Source organism: Trichoderma gamsii (assembly GCF_001481775.2).
Source record: "Trichoderma gamsii strain T6085 chromosome Unknown Scaffold_54.2, whole genome shotgun sequence".
Classification (NCBI taxonomy): Eukaryota; Fungi; Ascomycota; class Sordariomycetes; order Hypocreales; family Hypocreaceae; genus Trichoderma; species Trichoderma gamsii.
The window spans coordinates 150,271-165,000 of NW_020171391.1; the positions used below are offsets into that span (position 1 = coordinate 150,271).

Below are 14,730 nucleotides of genomic sequence, written 5' to 3' on the forward strand. Positions count from 1 at the left end.
GGGTTCGCGGCTCAGGGTCAATCCACTCCTCAAACGGCATTACAGCACTTCATCTCGAGTAAGTAACTGGACAGTAAAAGGGGGCAAAAGACCCTTTGAGCTGGCGGGCATGAGATTGGTCTGCTTTACTGCATTTTCATTTCACAGGTTCCGATCGATACCTACTCCAAGCGAAGGATCAGATACCCTCGGCTTTGTTCTTCGTAGTCGGATAATCTTGTAATCTTGTGTACTAGATTACTGCTAGCAAGTCGGGGCCGCTGATCGCTATTCGCAGCCAGCCCAGCGCGAAGTTTCTTCCCTTCCCGTCCGCCCAAGCGCGGGCAGCCACCCCCCTTTTCTGGATCTGGAGAAAGGGAACAGCAGCAGTGGCACAGTGTGGAGGGGGCGCATTCTGCGTGACCTGGTGCCCATCACCAATTAATTCCATCAATCAACCAATTGGTGCTGCAAGCATGCATGCAATCGTCATTCATTCACTTGCTCGCTGCTCAACTTGTTCCGCATCCTGTGACTATCTATCTACTTGTATGTAATTGTCAACTACTGAAACACAACTGCTTCTGCTGCTGCCATCCCGGTTATTTTTGGCATTGATCCTCGAGGTTGCTCTGCCGCGTGCGTTTTGCCCGCTGCAAAGGGGACCCCCCTTGTGCTGTAACCAGCCCCGGCCAACTCTGTCTGCAGTGCTCTCAGCGCATTCAGCATTGCTCGCCCAGGGCCTCCTCCAGCGCTAGCAGTGGCTGCCCTTAGAGGGCCGCGGTGCCTGGGGCTTGGTTGCTAGCCGGTAGCGCACATCTTTGTTTGGCGGCTGGCTGTGACGCTAAGCCCAGCCTTGCAGGTCCAAGGAATTTAACTGCCATAGTCCCCTGTGTCGCGAGTCAACCTCTCGAGACCCTTCTACTTGGACATACATAGCATTTTGACATCAAATTGAAGCAATTGTATCGCCATCATGTCCGCCAACGGTTACTTTGGTAAGCGCTCCCGCCGCCCCCAAATGCGTCGTGATTTGATTCCATTCATCCCTTGAATCCATTCATTGGAGCTTCGACCACGCATGTCGCTCCTGGTGCCGTCATGCCGACCGTTCGCTGGCGCTGGTGCCGTCCTGCGACACCACGGCGGCAAGACGCGCAAAGGGGGCATCATCTCAAGGAAAAAAACAAGGCGAATCAATGAGATTATCGCATGACGCCTGCGGTCGAAACCAATCAAGGGGGCCAAAGCCCACCTGGCGGGCGCATTCAGGCCTATCCTCTCCTCTGATCGACCCTCCTCCTGCTGTATCATGTTGACGAGACGGGCTGCCGTCCTGTTTCATGTTTTGCCCATCATTCGCCTATCTGGCCTGCCGCCGTCCGTCGCTTCATGCTGATGCTGACTGGCGTCTCCTATAGGGCAGCAACCCGCCTCGCAGCCGCCCAGGCTGTCGTTCAACGGCGACCTCAATGATAATAACAGCGATAGCCTCGCCTCCAACAATCCCTTCCGCAACATGCGCACTGCTTCTCCGTCCTTCCCCACGACGCCTACATCGCCCTTTGACGACCCGATGCCGTCCCAACGCCCTCTATCGCGGAACCCTTTCCTGGACCAGCCTCTGGCACCGCGGCCGGTTGACAACCTGGCTGCTCCTGCTGGTCCCGACAAGACTCAGTCTCTCACTGCCGAAGACATCTTTGTGCGTTTCCATCTCTCACCATCTCTCTTACGACATAGTCGCGTATACCGAACTACGCTCTCTCTCCTGGTTGTCTAGAGTCAACGAGATCAACCAGTGCTAACAGAGGTATTGATATCAATCTAGGGATCCCTGACGCTCGACGACTCTCCCGCCTTTTCAGTGAAGCAGCCGCCCAGCGACTCGCAGCCCAAGAAGCGTCCCACAGACCGGCCAGCGCCTGCTCGTCGTGAAAGCGAAAGCCAGGCATCCAGCAGGCATCGCCCTACTCGCTCCCAAGAAGAGGCCCTGAGAGCCCGCAAGCCACCGCCAAAGAACGCGACTTCGAGCACCACCCGCCCAAGCCTCTTGGACGATTCGCCGCCCCGTAAGCCGGTGCAGCGACGCCCGAGACGCAACTCTGATTCATCAGCCATGGATTTCGATTCGAAATCTCTCACTGCTGAGGAGAAGAGGATGATTGAGGCCAAGCGTCGGGAAAAGAGCAAGGCCAAGCAGCGCCCCAGCCGCAAGATGGACATTATTGATCAGCTGGACGCCACCAGCATTTATGGAACAGGCTGTATGTATAACCGACTTGGCAAAAGTCTCCCCGTTTCGATATTCTAGCATGTGCGTTTCTAACTTGATTTTTTTCCCTTTTAGTATTCCACCATGATGGACCTTTTGATGCCCTCAACCCTCACCGAAATCGTCAGAACAGCAAGAAGCTGTCTCCGATGCAAGCCTTTCCGGAGGGCTCTCTCAACAACACACTTGGCGGCTCCGGCCCACTCAACGCCACGGCTGACCATTCCAACTTTATGGGTCACGGATCTGGCGAAGCCTTCAATGACTATGCCGCCAGCAGCAAGATTCGAGAGCCCGTCATCTTTGACTCAGCGGCTCGTGCCAGTTTGGTGCACGGAGATGAGTCTCATGGACTGGGCACCTCAACCTTCCTCGAGGGAACGCCGGCTGCACGATCGGCCATTGTCCGCCGAAACGAAGAGCAGGCTCAGGAGATTGCCGAAGGTGGCTTGCAGCGGAAGAAGTCTGTAGCACAGAGAATCAGAAACAGGGTGCGACCAGACTACAGCAACAGACCCATGCCAGGCCACGGCCGATATGAATCCGACGACTTTGGCGAGTTTGGCGGCCGTGAAGAGGTCAGAGCCCCGAGACCACCTCCTCGTGAGCGCGAGCGCGAGCGTGACGGCAGGCCTTCACCCCCATTGAAGCCACGACAAAACTCAGCAGCGGGTGCGTTGGAGGGACGATCCTCGGAAGCACTGCCATCTCCATCTGAGGAGATGCCCTCCAAGCCATCAGGCCTCTTAGGCCGGATGAAGAGTTTGAAGGGCGGCAGGCGACCAGTCAGGAATGCCGAGACACCCGGGATGGCTACCTAAAGCACATTGCATTTGGATTTGGCAAAGCGTGAAATTGTGAAAGCAGCAGCTGGACGATACGAATGTGTTTGGTTCCCCATGGTCTATAAAAACGATATCCGCATGACATTTTTTCCGGAGACAGAGGTAGAGAGAGTTGGGAAAGGTTGAGAATGATGAATCAGAAGGGGAGTTTGCTGTTTTTTAAATACTCCCTGGAGGACTGATTTGGGGCATACGGGAGAGATGTCTGCCCATTTAAAGAACTGAGCCTTTGGTTATTCGTCAAAGCCCGCATATGAGAGAACCTGTTTTTTCAGTTTTTTTTTTTTTTCTTGTTGTTTTTTCTTACACTTTTTTCTTATTCCAGCGGGCTGTGTACTTAATATATGAAATTGTTTTCACTCTTGTGTTGTTTAAAGATAAAAGAAGACAGAGTAGGTCGTGAGCTATTCTTTCTGTTCCTTTTACTGTACAAGAGCCACAAGAGTGTGAGGAAATCTCTCTTTTCTCTGCCGCCAGAAAAGGCTCTTCAAAATTATAAAAAAAAAAAAAAAAAAACTCATGGCTGAATGGAGAAGTAGACAAATCTGTTTTTTCCCTGCAGTGGATTCCAGTAGTGTATGATGCCGAGTTGTTCGTTGCGATGTAGGATTGCTGAAGCTGGTCTGTGGTGGAATTTTTCGGAATGTTACGTTGAGATACAGTGTACGAAGAAGACGTTGAAGCAGTTTAGCTAAATATTAGGTGGCTGAAATGAAAAGACGTAAAGTCAGTTGCTCAAACTATGGATTTTTTTTTTTTATAAAATACATTTTATTGCGATTCTGAAGGGGATAGTAGACCTGGTGGCTTCTTTACTGGCGCGGCGCTCACTAGGGATGGCGACTCCACAATGAACGTCTTCTACCAACATCACACGCCGGTTTGGCAGAATCATCAATCATGGTCTCTTGAGCTCATAGGTCCAATCTCGTACTGCTGGACGGCGCCTTTTTGTGTATGAAATCCAATAGGTATGCCTCATAGAGAGTGGGCGATGACAATGGCTTATCATGCTGTACAGAGCCATACGACGAATAGCATCATCCTCAGAATAAAACAGCTTCTCAGCTTGTCACTACAGATGCACCCACGCCAAAGCACTTCTCCAGAAATATATCACTAATAACATCAGGTGTATGTTTAAAACAGCATGGCAGCAGCCTCACATCGTCAGCTCACGTTCACCCCGCCAGGTCATCGACGAGATCCCAATTCACGGCCCAGACCTGTGTCGGCCTCAGTCCTTGCGAGCATCGAGAAGCAGCGTCGAGACTTTGTGAGAGGTCTGGGGCCGTGTCGGAGTGGATGCGAGGATCTGGACAATTATGTCCTTCTTGCGGGCGGGTTTGAGAGAGGAAGTGTCGTTGGGATAAGCGCAGAGAATGAAGATGGAGTGGGCGTGATGGTGAGTTTGATGACCATATATATATATATATATATAAGTGCTTTTGACTTGCATTCATTCTCATGTTCTCTATCCTATTCTTACAAGCTCGTAATAGCTAATGACTCGTCATCACAGCTAGGTCTCCAAGTGCTAGCATGCTCTCTCCTCGACAGCGCCGCTCAAAGAGTTCAAGTCATCACGCCGAAGCCGCCCAGCACCATTGTCGTGCTGCTGAAAAACGCTCTCACAGCCGAGCTCAAAGCAAGGGGTGTCTCGAAGGCGGATGAAGTTGCGGCCCGGAGGAGAGACTGTCTGGACCGAATCATGCTGTCGCGAGTCTTTGACATGGATGGGCTGGATGAGGTTTTGGCGGATCTGGACGCCACGGCTGCTGCTCCTGGGGGTGGTAAGGAGGAGGAGCAGATTATCGAGATACAATCGGCGGAAGAAACAGCTGCTCTGGCAGTGCGGCTTGATCCTACTGCCGCTGATGTTGGCGGCGATGGTGCTGGTGATGATGCTGCCTCCAACAAAGAAGAGAAGCCGCAGGAAGCATCTGCCGTCGCCGAGATCCAAGACAGCCAAGACGACGAAGATGAGACACCATCCCCTCCACCATCTCCAATATCATTACCTCAGCCCCCTCAGCCTCACGCCGACGACAACAATATTAAAGATACAACAGCAACAATAACCACAGCAACAACAGCAACAGCAACAGAGCCAGGTAATCACAGCATTCCTAATAGACAAGTCGACAGCGAAAGCAACAACGACAAACCCACTACCACTACAGCTTATTCAACCCCCGACATCATCCTCATCACCCATTTCTCCTCTGTCCTCACCGGCTTCTTCACCCAGCGCGACAAATCAGCCGCCCACGCCGCCCTGCGCCTCCTCGCTACTCGTCTCCGCCATCTTTCCAGAACGCTCCCTTCACACCCGCTCATCCTCCTGCTCAACTCTACAGACTCCGGTGCCCACGCCTCGGAATCTCACAACCATGAGAATCATCTACACATGAATTCAATCCCACTACCGCTGCCAGATCAGCAATCATTATCCTCTACTGCCTACAGGTCGGCTACTTCCTCCACCGACCCAACTCTACGATCCATCTTCAACCCAGCTCACCACGCCAGCACATCATACAAGGCGAACAAACCAACCTTTGGCCTCGTCTTCACTCAGCTGCTTGATCTCCACCTCCTTTGCACGCGATCTCCGCGCCCCAGCAGGGCAGCGCCTTCTTCGCTTCGTGCCATGACGGTCGTGGAGGTGCTGTTGGATGAAATAGGCTTGTGGGAAGGGGAAAGGGGGCAGAGGAAGAGGAGAGAGCAGCGGTGGACGATTGTGGCTTTGCGCAATGGCCGTATGGTTAGTGTTTCCGGCAGTGGGAGAAGGATAGAAACCCAGGGTGATGATTAGGAAACTACTATATATGATTGATTTACATCACAGTGGCTCCTTTCTCTTGTCTCACTGCTTTCGCTGTAACAGCAGGCAGACTTGGAATATTGAGACAAGTCAAGTGTATCATAAGTAAACATTGCCTATAACCCCTTGAAATCAATCACTCATTACATGAAATCTGAAACAAATATGCTAAAAGCTGCGAGCTGCCACGTCTACTACAAATATGTGTGTGTAAATGAATCTACCTCCAATTATAAGCGTCCTCTTAGAAAAGTGCCGGGTTTCAAGTCCTATGCCCCTAAGTTACAAAGCTTTCCCACTCTCATCTACGTACAATGTCTTCCTTCATTTTGAAACTCAAATTCCATCCCTCTTCCTCGGATAGCTCTGAGTGAGGTCATCCACTTGCTTGCTGCTCCTACACTCGCCTAGCTCACTCTCGCCACTCACTTACGAACAAAAGCAGAAAAAAGGAACCAATAAAGGGAAATAACAGAATTGAGAAATGGGGGAAATAAAAGCGCAATGACGTGAAGACAGACCTCTGTGGGTGCTAAAGGCGATTGTAGGGATGCCTCTTGATTCTTTCAGCGCTCATATCAAGCGTAGATGCCCCATCTCGCACCGCCTAGAGTCGCAGTGCTTGATGCGGTGTATGTAAAAGGTTGAAAAAAATAAGAAAGAAGGGAAATAGCGAAGAAAAGAGACAGAGTTAAAGCTGTCCTCTCAAATATATTGCTCTCGGGATTGAGGCAGCTGTATCTTTGCGATTTCGTGGAATCATCCAAGAAAAGTTTCCTGGAAATTAAAGAATTCTAGTATGTTGTTGGACGAAGGCTACCATTATCGCTGTTGGGTGGTTTGTGCGGGCGGTTGTGCGCCAAACACGTCCGATCGCCTGCTGCTCTTCCAAAAATCAATGGATTCCACTACATCCTCCCCTCTTTCATCTACATAGGCGAATATAATCTATCGTGAACCAGTCAGTAAAGAGAACAGCATATGGATTATCAGTTGATATTAGGTGATAGAAACATACCTCGTGAGTGCTGCTGTGGAGCATCCTGATGTTCTTGTGAGGAACAATATGTACAGCACCATTCTCAATATTGCGCAACTCAACAAAGTTCGGCTCAAATGCAAGAATCCAGGGGTAGCTGAGCGCAAAGTTCTGAGGTGAACCTTCCCAATCGATTCTCCACTCTGGTCGAGCTCTCCAACCATTTCGGTTGACAAAGAAGGAAAATTCCGAGTAGTTGAGCAGAAATTCTCCATTGAGACGTTCAATATGGATGGGCTTGGCTCCTTCTTTGCGGGCCACGAAATCCAAAGAGGTATCTGCCTGGTCAAGCAGCGACTGCGTTTCAAGTGTCTCGAGCGAGACGACTTCAAAGCCTCGAGCACATGCCACGCACAGTTTCGACTTGAGGAAATGCACAGAAGACGATTCGGTCGGGATGTAGAACTCCTTGAAAGGCCTCAGCTCATCGAAACCACCACCCATGAGCTTTCCGAGACCCTTCTGCTTCTTTCCTTTGGTCATAGCGTCATTAGGTTCAAACACTTTAATGGTAGTAGATAGTGTTGACGACTTGACGCAGCACACGAGATGCCGACCCATACAGATGCCAGACTTGAAGAAACTACAGTGGTTTTGGATCTTCTTAGGTCTCTTTGCCAGAGCAGGATCGTCAGACGTCAGGGCAGAGAGCGAATAAGAGAGTAGCGTCTTGTTGGAAAGAACAAGGAGAAGCTGGTATTCTTCAAGAATATCAATCTGGGTGACACTGGTCGTTTCAAGGACACGTCGAGGAACTGCCTCTGTGTTCTTGCGATCCGAAATATAGACACCGTTATCAGTACCATAAAGGAGCTTGCGGCCTCCGTCTGTTCACCAGTTAGCTCTCAGAATTGACGGGGTGGGGGGGGGAGGTAAGGTGGGAAATAAGGAAACCATAAGACGTACCAAATGGTGAGACACAATTAACTTGGTTCGTTCCCACAAAAAAGTTGCTGGAGATGATATTGGTTGTGAAGAAGTCGGCTCGCGCTCGGAGCCGCTGTTGTGAGGCGTCAATGTGCTCAAGCCACTTCTTCCGCGCTGCCTGGTTGGAGGCATAGACCGTGAGCTCATATCCTGCTTTGCCAAGATGCCTAAAGGTAATGGGCCAGCCTTCTCCCTTTTTGGCGTCTCCCGCATTGGTTCGTATGGCCGGTAACAAGCTAGATGCCGACCGCTTGACGCCGCCATCAGATGTGATCACCTCTTCCATTTCCCGAATGGCAAGCAGTTCCAGGGGAATGGGCCGTCGATAAGCCTTGACTTCTTCAGCCTTGCCATTCTGCTTTATGCGAACAAGCAAAACCGCATGATCGAAGAGGAAAGCAGTCAACTCGGCCGATTCAGTAGGCGACTTCTTGAACTGACTCTTGAACACAAGTTCGCGCCCATCTTCGGTAAGTTTCAGGTCGACGCGCTCATTGGGTCGGAACCGAAGCTGCTCCTGAAGCCTTCGCAAGTTGAAACGGTTCTCGGCTTTGCCAGACTCTGCATTCACTCTTCCTAAAAGATCTCGGATCATCGTGAGGACCTTTGGAATATCTTCCTTGTCGGGGCTGCCATCTTCCGAGTATTTCAGTACATTCTCCAGCAGCAGAGGGTACCTGGCCAAACGCGTGGTTGGCTTGGTAAGATAACCGTTAAGCTCCAGCTTTCTTGATTCCTTTCGCCGCTCAATTTCGTCGACAAGCTTGGAGAAGAAGGGGTTGATGGAACGCTCGTTTTCGAACTCAAATTTGGCTTCCAGTTGTCTGGAACCATAAAAGATGAAGGGCTCAAATTGTGGCACAAACTCCAGGAAAATATCACCAATATTCTGCACGATAGGATCCTTCTGTTGTCGGGTAGTCAGAGAGCTTGCAAAACGTGAGCTGACGCTATGGACACTTGGGTGATCAATGATGTTGCTGAAGATATTCTTGACCACTTTCTCTCTACGCTGAAGAGGTATCGGCGACGCCTTAGACCGCAGAGGAATGATCCAGAAATCACGTAGGTACTCAAGATCCTTGACGAAATCTCGTTCGGTATAGCAAATTTCGGATATAACCTCTTGTCGCTTCTTCTCTCGCTCGCTGACCGCGTCAGCAACCTCCTTTGGCACCGAGTTGATCCAGAGCTTCTGTTCATCAGTCTTATCAACCTCGTCATCGTTGACATTGGCAGAGTCTTCCTTGCGCAGTCCAGAGGTAATCTTCAGGTTCAATCTAGAAACCTGTTCTAGTCTTCTAGGGCAGGCAATAGAATAGCAAAGCTGGTCCCTCGTGCAAGTAGGCGAATAACACTCTGAGAGCAGCACAAAGACGCCGTTCACGGGCGTATCTTCAGGTTCATCCATCAGACTTTCTCGAAACTGGTACATTTCGGATTGTGAATCTCGCAGTCGATGTTCGTACGTGACATCGTGAAAATATTTCTGAGCATCCAAAGAGCGACCGAGTAACAGAGCCAGGTTTCGATCAGTCGTTCGAATGATGTAAGATAGTACATCGACTGCCTCTGAACCAGAAAAAGCATTCTTATATGTCAGCTCGTTCTTCGTTCTGTCGCCCACGATGATCTTCTGCCTGAAGCATTCGGCCACTCGTGAAAGAAGGGCTGGGTATACAAGCGGGGCTCGGATCTTCGTCGTCGCAGTAGTCGGGCGCTCGCTGTCGATGGATCTGCTTCTTCCTGGTCTTTGGACGAGCGTGCCAGCATCAGACTCACTAGGCGGAGTTATCGTGGAGGCTGTAGACATCATAGAAGCCATAGAGAAAGTTCTTCCGTGGTCCACAGTGCTACTTGTAGAGGTCATGGTTTGTGTGCGCGTCTGCGTCCCCGGCATAGGGGCATAGTGGGCAGTTTGGGCTGAGTACCCTGAGCTTGAGCTGGCATCGGTCGGCGCTCGCCGGTTAGGAATAACTCGCCCACTCATAGTTTGTGTGCCATCTCGATCTTGAGGATGGTAAACACCAGTTAATGACATTGAACGGTCATCATGGCGGTCCGGGACTACCCTACCTTGAGCGGTTGTCCTAGAGAGAGCATGCTGATTGTTATAGGGCGCTTGCCGAAATTGATTTGCAGACGACTGATTATAGTTACTTTGCCCGGGATACATCTGCGGGCGAGGCATGGAGGCTAGGGATTGCGATCGATATGCGTCGCTATTCAAAGCAGGAGGCTGTCCTCCTTGATATGGCCTCTGGACTGGGCCTCGTGGGCCCCCGGATGGTAGCGGCGGGCCGCGAGAGTCGAATCGAGGAGGCCCTGTACCCGGAGGCCCTGTACCCGGAGGCCCTGGATAAGGACGCCTGGCCTGCTGTTGCTGCTGCTGCAGGTATTGTGCTTGAGAAGAAGGAACTTGAGGCCCTGAAGCCGAGCGCTGGCCCGGATAGTTGCCATTCGCCATGTGATCGACCGGCCGAGGTCTCGGGGCTTGTTGTGGATCGTTATAGTACCCTTGGCCAGGACGAGGAGGCGGTTGGCGATGCATGCCAGAGGCAGATGACATTGTATGCGTCCTTCCTTGGTCAAGCATTGGTGGAACAGAGGCCGATGTCATGGTCTGGGACCTTCCCGGAGGCGGAGCAGCACCAAAGATATTTGAAAACGCGGCATCCCGTTGATAATTGCCATTCTGGTCGGGATAGCCCCGCGGCTGTTGGCGTTGGCCAGGAGGGCCAGGAGGTGCCCGGGGATTGTAGTGGTAGTCGGCCATGTTTCCTGCGCTGCAGACAGCGAAAGCAATCAGATCGAGTGTTCTCGGCAGACTCAAGGGGAGAAGGGGGACAAACGAGCTGAGAGTGGTGCGTAGGGCCAGCCGCTAGGGCGGTCAGACTCGAGATGATTCTAGCCAGCCAGATGTCCCGGTCGGCAGCGTCTCTTCGCGTGTCGTCGTAGCCCGGCGTGGCGAGGATATCGATATTTGGAGCCTTGCGTGGGAAAGCGCTTCCCCTTTGGAATGGATTCTCGGCCGTGGTAGAAAGGGGACCAGTGGTGGAGCGCTCGTCTCCCTTTCTCAAAGCCGTCCAGATGAACTGACGAAGGTCAATAAAAGCCCCAGTGTTCAACGCTTCTGTCAATGCCACTCTCTTGTAGTCTTGGGATACGATCGCTACGTCGTGTCAAGAAGGGTGCATCAGGGGAGTGGGCGCAAGATTTGCCAGCGGCGTGGGTGACGATGGCTGGTCGCGTTTCGAACCCAGACAAACTGTTGTTCTCCAGCCCAGCGGACGCCTCGCGATGCAGAGCAGCGTCAAGCCGAACAAGAACCCGGAGGGAGTCAGTCCTTCGCAGCTGGACTGGCAGATATGGCTGGTTGGCGACCGACCGACCTACCTTGTGGCTAGCAGGTGGTTTGGCTGTCTGATAACTGCTAGGCTAGGAAATAGGAAGTACGTAAAGTGGTCGCCGCGTATTACGGAGTGCTCAGGGATAGTGGGATTGAGTCGGCGTGCTGTTGGCACCGCCGCACCGCCTACAGGGGAGTCGACCTACCCGCAAGACATCCATGGAAGGCAGCGTCAGGCCTAGCGCACCTCTTTCAGGGCTATGGGGCATTCAAATGACCTACCTCTGCTAGAGCATGTTGATGCTGTCAAGTGCCTTTGTTCTCCCGTGTCGGTAGCCCCAGTATTGAACAACAAGTATCTAGCCTAGTAGCATTATCTAAACCCAAACATTAATCCTTCGGTGCGATTAGCAACTTGGAACTTGCAACTTGGAAGGCAAGAGAATCGGTTGGCTTCCGAGTTTGCGTAGACTAGCGCAGTTAACAGCGCAATACATTCCATCCAGTACCGCCTATTGAAGTACAGCAAAGCTCAGTTCAATCAGATACCGTCCGCCCCGGCAAGGCGCAGTTTCTACGCACCGTATCATAGGTAATTTAAACTTGCGATGGACGCTATTTTCTGCATGCTAAAGAGAAACTTTTGCTCGTGTCTGATGAATCGCACGTGAAACAGAGAGCTCGTGCATACACTCTCATAGGGTGGCATCCGGTCAGAGCTACCTCAATTATTAAACTAAAGAGAGCTTCCACTGCGCTTTCAAGGGCTTCGAGCATTTTCAAGAGCTTCGAGCAATCTTAAGAGCTCCGAGCAACCAATCCAACCGCTACAGATGAGGTAATACATCACATAGACGCCTATAGCTGCTAATCCTAGTTGTGCCTCCACGGAGCATTAGTCTGTACTCCGACGCTGCTTCAGGGATGCGAATAGCCAGACTAGCCAATGAAAGAATCCAGCCAGATACAGTCACGTGATATTCAGTTGCTTCTATTGGCTGCCATGACGCCAGCTTCAACACCGGGCGCCGAAGCCATTCTTCTCCCATCTGATCGCGCCTAGCTCTGTTATCGACGTCCGTCATTACCTCTATTCTCTCTATACTAGTGGCTACATCACAATCATGGAGTCAGAACTTGCTCCCAAGTTTGCGCCCTTCATCGGGATGGTAAGCGCTCGCCGCTCAATAAAAGGAGATTCTGGCCTTAGCTGACTGACACGCTTAATCTAGGGCGGCATTGCAGCTGCAATGATATTTGGGTGTACGACTTCTTCGCCGAATTAACTCCTAATCCTCCGATTTCTTCGACTTTGCTAAATTTATATGGACTATTAGCTATCGGTGCTGCCTATGGAACAGCTAAATCAGGCATCGGTATTGCCGGCGTTGGCACCTTTCGACCGGACCTCATCATGAAGGTGGGCGCCTGAACTATCATGGACCTTTGAACCATAGACTCATTGACCATATCTTAGTGCCTGATTCCAGTCATCATGTCTGGTATCTTAGCAGTCTACTCTCTTGTTATTGCCGTCCTCATCGCAGAAGATCTCGCCGCCCCCTCCGCAAAGAGCTACAGTCTTTTCACGTTCGTCGAGTCGATCAACCCGGAGCTTACCTTATGATACATGCTAACATACGGCTCAGAGGTTTTATGCATCTTGGATGTGGCATATCTGTAGGAATGACCGGACTGGCAGCTGGATATTGCATCGGCATCGTTGGCGATAACGGAGTTCGTGCCTTCATGGCACAGTCTAGGATATTCGTTGGCATGGTTCTAATTCTTATTTTTGGCGAAGTATTGGGCCTTTACGGGTACGCAATCGACTCTGTTCATTCTATTTTATCTAAGCTAATTTTCCCTCCTTACAGGCTCATCGTTGCCCTTTTGCTCAACACGAAGAGTTGAGTTCGGTTTTTCCGAGACGAGTGCGTTTCACAGTTACGGATTTTACAACTAAATGGCTCCGATCAGCGTGTTCCATATTCATTGGGTTTTCTCTAGACGTCGGACGTGTTAAGGGGGTGTCTTTTTTCTATTTTATTGCCACGCGCTTTGTAACATGACGAAACACGTAAATACTGTGTTCAGATTCTGCTTTTTTTGTTCAGGCCATGGTAATGTATAACAAATCTCTCATCCACTCCTGGGGACTGTTAAAGGTGGCTTCTCTCTTCATAAAGCACTAGTAATGCAAAGATAAAAATCAAAACCGCTAGTAGGCACATATCATTGTTTTCATCTCTCCGTACACTATAAACGAGGTATCCAGCCATATATAAGCCAAGGAGGAACGTCAACGTATGAGACGGGTTACAAAGCAAGCGATATTCAAGATTGACAGCGATGGGTACTACTTTCAAGATGAGCAATGAGAGTGGCGGTGCTTATCATCGTGGTAGCCGTCCACCGATCCGCCCTAATAACGTTCTCTGTCGATTTTGAGCTGCCTCTTGTCGAAATCGAGTCGAAGGTCTATCTCTTTCTTCCCGTGTCTTCATCTGGGCCAACATCCAGTCCCACTGCTTATCCTCTTCTCTCAACATGCTCTCATTAACCTCGCTGGCAATCCTTCGCCGGCGAGCTTCAGCAGCGGCTTGCTCACCGACCAAGTAGGGATCTTCTAATGGGCGAAGAGGGGTCTCTCTACTATCATTTTGCCGAGTTATCGCAGAGTCTCGCATGACAACCATCAATTCCGCAGCTGCAGCCTGAAGCCATCTGTCTGTAGCCCGCCTCTCTGCTACATTGCGGTAGTGGCGGGCCGCCGGTGCGTTATTGGCCGACCACGTAGGGATCCGGTAATTGTGAGTGTTTAAGGCACTTGGTGAAGCAAGCGGCGGAAGCGGCGGTAGTCCAATAGTCTGCCTCCCGGGCAGATCATTTTGTGTTCTGGAGGCGTCTCTCCGTGATGTCGTCCCTGCCACTGCGGCCGCATATGATGGAAGAGCTTCGCTATGCGTCGTCCTAGAGCGGTATGAAGGTACCTCTGAGACTGTTCTTGGCGTTAGTGTTTTAGACGCTCCATATTCCGAGGCGCTCACCGCCAATGGACGTCGCCAGGCTATGAATCGTAATCACTATGTAGCTTCACATACCATAAGAGGGAGCTGCAGAGTGAACTGAGGCTGTATCAAAGTCGTCTGCGCTATACCGGGGCAGAGAGGCTAATCCTGTCATGATGGCGGTGACGCAGTAACCAAACAGTACAGAATCTTTTGGATCAAATCAAAGCGACTCCAGGATAAAATATATCGAGTCTTTCAGCTAGATTTGCACGAAACTGATACTTGTGCAAAGGCTGCTAGATAGATAGTCGGCGAACACTATATAGGAGCAATAGAAGCAATGCCTATACAACACCAAAATGATGACGGATTGTATGTTATCAAGCTATTACGACAACACAAGCGACGAGGCTCAAAGACGAAGCAAGGTAATATTATTTGTTAAAAGCTCCAATAACCATCGTTTGAGAGTATC

The 14,730-nt window shown here is 50.8% G+C and overlaps 5 protein-coding genes across 5 annotated transcripts; 3 read left to right on the forward strand and 2 right to left on the reverse strand.

The window, feature by feature from the left end:
* Nucleotides 1–955: 955 nt before the first annotated feature.
* TGAM01_v209999 (hypothetical protein) lies at nucleotides 956–3,075 on the forward strand (the record flags this gene model as incomplete). Its single annotated transcript, XM_018810112.1, has 4 exons — nucleotides 956–977; nucleotides 1,401–1,684; nucleotides 1,811–2,246; nucleotides 2,330–3,075. The coding sequence occupies 4 exons, from the start codon at nucleotides 956–958 to the stop codon at nucleotides 3,073–3,075; spliced, it is 1,488 nt and encodes a 495-aa protein (XP_018656667.1).
* A 1,174-nt stretch (nucleotides 3,076–4,249) lies between these two features.
* TGAM01_v210000 (hypothetical protein) lies at nucleotides 4,250–5,917 on the forward strand (the record flags this gene model as incomplete). The annotated part of the gene is made up of 2 exons (XM_018810113.1): nucleotides 4,250–4,504; nucleotides 4,622–5,917. The coding sequence occupies 2 exons, from the start codon at nucleotides 4,250–4,252 to the stop codon at nucleotides 5,915–5,917; spliced, it is 1,551 nt and encodes a 516-aa protein (XP_018656668.1).
* An 831-nt stretch (nucleotides 5,918–6,748) lies between these two features.
* On the reverse strand, nucleotides 6,749–10,668 carry TGAM01_v210001 (hypothetical protein; the record flags this gene model as incomplete). The annotated part of the gene is made up of 3 exons (XM_018810114.1): nucleotides 6,749–6,874; nucleotides 6,945–7,792; nucleotides 7,872–10,668. The coding sequence occupies 3 exons, from the start codon at nucleotides 10,666–10,668 to the stop codon at nucleotides 6,749–6,751; spliced, it is 3,771 nt and encodes a 1,256-aa protein (XP_018656669.1).
* Nucleotides 10,669–12,365: 1,697 nt separating this feature from the next.
* Nucleotides 12,366–13,155, forward strand: TGAM01_v210002 (vacuolar ATP synthase 16 kDa proteolipid subunit 2; the record flags this gene model as incomplete). Its single annotated transcript, XM_018810115.1, has 6 exons — nucleotides 12,366–12,410; nucleotides 12,474–12,504; nucleotides 12,579–12,661; nucleotides 12,719–12,831; nucleotides 12,891–13,061; nucleotides 13,119–13,155. 6 exons carry the CDS (start codon nucleotides 12,366–12,368, stop codon nucleotides 13,153–13,155), a joined length of 480 nt encoding a protein of 159 aa, XP_018656670.1.
* A 482-nt stretch (nucleotides 13,156–13,637) lies between these two features.
* TGAM01_v210003 (hypothetical protein) lies at nucleotides 13,638–14,427 on the reverse strand (the record flags this gene model as incomplete). Its single annotated transcript, XM_018810116.1, has 2 exons — nucleotides 13,638–14,242; nucleotides 14,346–14,427. The coding sequence occupies 2 exons, from the start codon at nucleotides 14,425–14,427 to the stop codon at nucleotides 13,638–13,640; spliced, it is 687 nt and encodes a 228-aa protein (XP_018656671.1).
* Between the last annotated feature and the right edge of the window lie 303 nt (nucleotides 14,428–14,730).